Source organism: Sipha flava, unplaced genomic scaffold (assembly GCF_003268045.1).
Source record: "Sipha flava isolate LNK unplaced genomic scaffold, YSA_version1 50317_pilon_pilon, whole genome shotgun sequence".
Classification (NCBI taxonomy): Eukaryota; Metazoa; Arthropoda; class Insecta; order Hemiptera; family Aphididae; genus Sipha; species Sipha flava.
Window position 1 is genome coordinate 737 of NW_020273386.1, and position 7,487 is coordinate 8,223.

At 29.9% G+C, this 7,487-nt stretch overlaps 1 protein-coding gene across 1 annotated transcript; it reads right to left on the reverse strand.

Moving 5' to 3' along the window:
- Positions 1–524: 524 nt before the first annotated feature.
- LOC112690431 (general transcription factor II-I repeat domain-containing protein 2B-like) lies at positions 525–2,330 on the reverse strand. The gene is made up of 2 exons (XM_025564442.1): positions 1,123–2,330; positions 525–924 (listed from the first exon to the last, which is right to left on the reverse strand). Exons 1-2 carry the CDS (start codon positions 2,328–2,330, stop codon positions 525–527), a joined length of 1,608 nt encoding a protein of 535 aa, XP_025420227.1.
- Between the last annotated feature and the right edge of the window lie 5,157 nt (positions 2,331–7,487).

Consider the following 7,487-nt stretch of genomic DNA (forward strand, 5'->3'; position numbering starts at 1 on the left):
AATAATAATAATAATAATAATAATAATAATAAATAAAAGTAAATTTTTCAAAAATTACAAAATAAATTGTTTATCCTTATTTGACCCTAAAATAATAGTTTTGTTAAAAATTATATTTGTCTTAAATATTTCATAGTGTAGGCTTGAAAGGATAAGAAAAGGGTTAAAAGTTCTTACCTGTAGAAATATCTACATAAACTATCTTCAATGACTGGTGAATCTGCTGTTTGAAAAGTTAACAAATCTACCTCTGGTCAGCGATATTGGGAAAATAGTTAATTGACAAATTAAAATTGTTTAAATTTGAAACTTTAAAGCAGGAGTCTCCAACCTTTTTTTACCGCGGGCCAAATTTGATATACGCTTTGGCATCGCGGGCCAACATTTTTAGAAAAATAAATAGGTTATAAAATTGAGCAATAAATAATAATAAATAAGATTTATTTAAAAAATGTATGTTTATTTATATAATTATTTTATTTTATAATTCAAAATTTCGTTTTATTATGATAAGAGTAAGTTATTTAGTGAGACGTTTGGAACTGCTTGTCTTTTAAAATGTCTTGAAAGTTTGCATCAAACTTTGTGGTTCCAATTAGCAGCGTCGCTTGTAAATGTTCGTCACTTAAGTTAGTTCTGTACTTAGATTTGACATATTTCATTTTTGAAAATGTCTGCTCACATAAGTATGTTGAGCTAAATATTGATATCATTTCACGCGCATGTTTTTTGAGATTTGGAAATGATTCCTCTGGCAACATGGCGTAAAATTGTTGGAGACTAGCTTCCTTGAAATAGTCTTTGAAATTGTTGTTTGATATGAGCTCGATAACTTCAAGCTGAAACTCTGTCGGTAAAGTTTCTATTTTTAATGCAAATGGATTTTCAAAAATTCGAATACGGTCTTCTGCACTTTTGAAATCTCTAAATCGGGTCTGGAACTGCTCTTTTAAATAGGTGAGAACTCCAACAGCAAAATCGGTAGGGAATTCTTCATCATTTTCAAGTTTGAATTTGTTGCATGTTGGAAAATGGGCAAGATTTTTTTATATTAATTGATTTGTGAATAGATTTAGTTTTAATTTGAAAGCTCTAATGTAGGAATATGTATCTGAAATCAACGAGTTAGCTCCTTGCAACTTTAAATTTAACTCATTAAGGAGCTGAGTTATATCGACGAGAAAAGCTAATTTCCATAGCCATGTTAAATCAGTTAACTCAGTTATAACACGGTTTTTTTCTGTCATAAATGTGTCGATTTCTGAACGAAGATAAAAAAATTTTTTCAAGACGTGACCTCGGCTGAGCCAACGAACTTCGCAATGATAGGGAATATCTAGGTACTCGCTTTCAATTTCAGCAAGAAAGTTCTTAAACTGACGGTGACTGAGAGCACTTTTTCGAATATAATTTACATTCTGCACAACAATATTCATAACTTCAGATATTGGTGCATTTTTCCCACACAAAGCTTGCTGGTGTATTATGCAGTGAATAGCCATTGGTGCTGCTGCACCAGTCTCAAATACAGCTTTACAAATATTTCCAACCAAACCTGTATGTGCTCCACACATGTTGCGTCCACCATCAGTAGTTACGCCTTTTAAAATGCTAAATTCAAGACCCAAAGTAAAAATAGATTCTTTTACCTTCAAAAAAATTTCATTACCAGTACATGAGTCTTTCATTGAGTGGACAGCGGCCAATTCTTCGGTTATTTCAAAAGATTCATTGACTCCGCGAACGAATAAAAGCACCTGCGCTGAGTCTGAAGCGTCGGTAGATTCATCCAAAGCAATTGAAAAATATTTAAAGCTTTTAGAAATATCTTTTAATTGACGAATAATATCATTTCCGAGATCTGTGGTACGTCGCGCAATTGTATTCGCTGACAAGCTAATACCGGTGAATAAATTGATTTTATCGGGACAAATCTCTTCAACTGTCTTCAAAATGCACTCCTTTACAATTTGGCCATCAGTAAACGGTTTTCCGGCTATCGCCAGAGTACGAGCTACTTGAAAACTTGCCTTTACGAGGGATTCATTTTGACATGACCGTTTAATAAAAATTGACTGTTGAGCTAGTAAATTCTGTTTTAAGATTTCAAATTTGTCCGATCGTAGTTTACCAGATAGGTCGTTATATGTAGATGCGTGCTTGCTTTTATAATGTCTACCAATATTATATTCTTTCAAAACAGCAACCTTTTCCTTGCAAATAACGCATAAAGCAACATTATTTTGTTCAATGAAGAAATAGTCATTATTCCACTTTTTGTTAAAAACACGGCACTCTGTATCGACTTTCCGTTTTTTACTTAAACTCATATTTATTTTAATACAGCACAGAGCACTACACTCGATAATAAATGACACTTAACTACAATAATCATAAAAACTGATTCTACATAATTTATAAATTATACCCGATACACTACAGTGGACTCACGGAGTTAGAAAAACCCGTCGATTACACGTTCGATAGCATTATTATTACAACGGAAAAAGTCGATCATATCTTATCTGACAATCGCGTAAGTTTTGAGTACAATATTAGGCAGATAAGTGTGATTGATGAGTTTTTCTATTATTAGTGTTAGTATATATTTACAAACATTATAAATTGTTATGAATAATACCAAAAGAAAAAAAATAATAAATTTATTTTATTTTATTAATTAATTCAATAAAAAATAAATTAAACTAATGAAAATTAATATTAATATTAATGTTTTTTTATATATTATTTTTAAAACATTAATTAGCTAGGCGGGCTGGTGTAAAAACCTTGGCGGGCCGGATTCGGCCCGCGGGCCGTAGGTTGGAGACCCCTGCTTTAAAGTATTAATGAAACTTATGGCTTCAGAAGAAATTAGAAGGAAATTATATGTGTTTACTTACAACTCCGTTGTTGATGTGACAAATATTTCGTACGAACTATTGTTAGGTTGAAAAATTGGTGAAGGCGAAAGGAACATAAAAAGGAGCAAAAGATCGGGATTGACGTTGAGGAACTCTAAAACAAATTAAGGAAAGCAAATAGGGAGAGTCAATATTACCTTGTAACTATGTTGTAAACTACCTTGTAAATTATTCAGGAACTTAATGCCCGAGATTCGTCGACTGTCAACATAAAATTAATGAAAAAATTATTATAGTTATTTAATAGTAAGAGTGCCTGAGTGAGCAATATACCATGAGCAATATTTAATTGCGTTTTCCTAGTTCCAACGGGTATGCATATAACCTATGTAGGTAACTTCGTCAACACAGGTCTTTCGGAATTTTAATTGGGTTTGGGTACGATTGGTATTTTCAAAGTCAAAGTCATATAAATCTTTAAATAATTATTATTTATCAGTAATATACCAATAATTAATAATATTATATTTGTAATAGTATATATAGTTTACCCAGAATTCAACATTCTAAAAGCAAACCATTTATTTTATCAACTATTAGTCTCCCAAAATTCAAACTAAGTTGGGTACCAGTGTGGCATTTAGAAATGTGCATAAATTATTTTTGTCAGAATGTAATTTATGAAATATAATTGAAGATAATTTTGAAATGAGTAATGAATCTGATGATAATGAATGTAGTAACTATGATTTTTATGATATTCTTACTGGAGATTATTCTGTTAAAAAAGTAAGACCATTAAAAAATAATGCTAATAAATAAAAATAAGTACAAATTTAGCAAGTGCGAAAGCGCTTTTTAGTTTTGATACAAAAAAAAAAAAGATTTAAATATTTTAGGTATGTTACCTATTATTAAAAAAGTTTTCCATAAATATAACACAACTCTACCATCATCCGCCCCAGTTGAAAAATTGTTTAGTAGCGGTTCCCAAATATTGACTCCTAGGAGAAACCGTCATTCTGACAATTGGGATGTTGATGTGTTGTAAATATTTGAATAAATAATATATTAATATTATAAGTTAAAAGTAGTATATTAATCTTTTAATCTTTGTATTGTTAATGTTATAAACATCATATTTATAAATAATTCTTATCAGCTGTGTATAAATTATATTATCATAATGTTATCATCATAACATCAAATAAAATGTTCTTTTAATTATTGTATATTATATACTTATAAAATGTACATAGTATAAATGATATTTGATGTATTTTACCTAATAACAATATTGTATATTTACTAATACAAATTTAAATACATACTAAAACTGTTGTTAAGGTTCATACTGATAAGAATTTATTGTGACGAGTCGTGAAAATATTTTACCAGTGGTATAATACTAAGATGGGGCCATAGACGAAAATAACCCCCCAAAAGATTTAGTGTTAGTTGCGCTACTGGTTGGAGGCCTAAGGAGCGAAGGGTAGTTTTATACTTATGTCTTATTGGGCCGGTCATCATTATGCCCTACGCTAGTAAATATTTAAATGACGCCCCTGACCGCAATTATTAATTATTTATAGAAAACACTATTAATAACTTATAAGGTAGGTATATTTAGGTATATTATATAATATTATAAACATTTTTATACAAATGAATGTAGAATATTTTATATTATTTTTAAAATCAAGAGGAATGAAGTTAATCATTGATGAAAATTTTGAAAAACAAAATATGCTAGCTTTTACAGTTTCACTTCATCGTGTATAATACCATTTTGGGATCAATATACATATTAACAACATAACGGATATCCTACTTTCCTATATTATAAGATAAATGATAATTTTTTCTTTTAAGCTGCTTTGTATAATAATAGGATTTGTTATTTGTAACTAAGTATTATGAAAAATTTTATAATTTTGAACAGTTTTTAAAATATTTAATAAAAATGTACATATTATATTATTAATATCTATATTTTATAATTTTGTGTTGTATAAAACAAAAAGCATATTATATTGATATTTATTAAATTTGTATGTTGAGAGAATATTATAAGGATTTTTTTCACTAAATAGTTTGTTTTAACTTAAATTCAAGGCTTTGCACCCGAATAATTTTTTCAGGTTTCGGGTTTCGGGTGTTGAATATATTCGGGTGTTCAAACACCGCAATACAACATTTAAACAAACGTTTGGGTGTTAATAACCGTTATTATTTGGGTTAATATTGGTTAATACAGGTGTTATGTAGTTAAGGAAAAATATTATTTTTCATTGGTGGAGGGTAGTGAGCCCCCTCCACCAATGAAATATTTATATTTTTTGTTACCTACCTATGTAATAAAATAGTAATTTCTTATACAACTGTGCAACAGTTTTTTAAACCAAACTATCATTATGTTAATTTCAAGCAATTGTGTAACTACGATTTATTTTCGGGGAAGAGGGGGTTATTTTATATGTGTATGAAGCTTACAAATTGTAATATCTATTAAGATTAAAAATACTAACACTATGTCCTACTCCTAGTTAATGTGGGCATATCGCATGCGACAAAAAACAAACTAAATCGGGGGGGGGGGGCTTGAGGGAACTAAGTCCCCCAAAAATATAAAGTACATGTCTTAGCCCTCCTAGCCCTAAAAATTGTTAAGTGACTAAAAATACAATAATTATTATAGTTGTAAAATGCATTTCTTAATAACTGAATTAAAAAAAAATATTCTGTGATAAAAATTAAATCAAATTTGTAAGATTTTACAAACTTCTAGTCATGATTTGGAACGATCGCAATTAATGTAATATTAATAATATGTAATAATACCCGTATAGGTTGTTTAATTTAATTAATTAATAATATCTGTTTAGAGCACCTACTCCAAAAATGTTTAAGATAAGGCACCTAATTGTTGATTAAAAATGTCAAATTGTCAAACTTCGTAAATAGCCTTGTTGAATAAATACTTGCGCACAGTGGTATCTATAGGTAAAATAAGCAAATAATGCTCAGCCCCCCTCCCCCACAAATTTCACCAAATTTCCGCTTATGGTTTGTGACGCGTGCACAGTGTGTATTGAACACACTTAAAACTCACTAGCTAGGACATAGCGTAATACAAAAATAATAGTAATTTGTACTTAATAATGTTACGATGAAATTATTACATCAACAAAAATTGACAATTCACGACATAGACATGTGTACTACACGCCATACACTGAACAAATACGAATAATGCGAACAACAATTTAGGTAATCATACGCGAGACATCAGTTCTATTTCAGCCTTACAGTATTGCAATAAATAACGACTCGGTGATTCGTAAAGACCTATTACCTATTAAATTATAATAATACGACGTATTCGCTTGGGATAATTTTAAAAATAGTATCCCAGTTTTTATACTTGAACATTCAACATACTATACCATTCATGCACAACAGTCGATATGATTTATTGCTATTGCCTATATTTAGATAAATTTATATTAATTAACAATTTTGTATATTATTTGTGAAATTATTCCTGTGAATAATAATTTTACTATTAAACAACTAATGACAAAACTGAAATAACCACAAAAATACATATAAAATGATATGTAACATAAAGATTGTAAAATAAAAAATTATTCGGGTTTCGGGTTAAAACCAATATTTTATTCGAGTTTTGGGTGTTTGATTTTTTAAGGGTTTTTAGGGGTATTACGGGTTCAGGTTAATTCGGGTGCAAAGCCCTGCTTAAATTACTTAAATTTTAGGTATTTTTATTCTTTTATAGTGATTAGTGAAGTTTGTATCTTCGTGATATTTTTATAAACATATTTCACAAATGATGAACAACTACATACCTATTCAGTCCATAGGCATCACTATGGGGTATCGAGAGGTATTTTTGCTACCCCAGAAATTTGTTGAGGTAGCAAGGGTATTTTTTTGCTAGGTACTCAAAAAAAGTTATAGATTTTAAAATATATTCGAAGTTTATTATTCAAGTGTATACGAACATAGACCATCTATTGTTGTAATTGTATCCAAAATAATTATATTTCGTTTTAAGTCCAATACGGATAATGAGACAGTGTATATACCAGGACCGGCGTTAGGGGGAGGCCAAACGGGGCATTAGTCCAGGGTCTCACGCTTAAAATTTTCATTGAAAAATATTTTGTACGTAAATCTCATAAAGTAAAAAGTGAAATGCTAGTGCGATTTCTAGAGAAATCCGTTGGCCTATAATAAAAAACCAATTAACAAAACAACACTATTATATTTTATAGGTACCTATGTCATGTATGCAGCAACGACGATCCATACGGCACGTCGCACAGTACGGAAACCGGGATACATAAAAAAATTGTTTTATTGCATACCTAAAATGTAATCAGTCATTACCCGATATCGCATATATTACATGTTAACGCTTTTGATTGCGGCCTAAGTTTAAGTTTTGCCCAGGACCTCGAAAAGGTAATGCTGGCCCTGCCACTATACGTCATACCAAGATTTATGAAGAAGAGTTAGGCAGTTATCATGTTAAATCTTTAAAAATGTATTTTTTAACTTTCTAAAAATAAACTTTGCTACCCCAATATTTGGACTTTA

Coding starts and splice junctions, on each gene's coding strand:
- LOC112690431 (XM_025564442.1), bottom strand. CDS start 2,330: ATGAGTTTAAGTAAAAAACGGAAAGTCGATACAGAGTGCCGTGTTTTT. Junction 925..1,122: donor AAGTTGCAAGGAGCTAACTC/GTTGATTTCAGA, acceptor GACCCGATTTAG/AGATTTCAAAAGTGCAGAAG.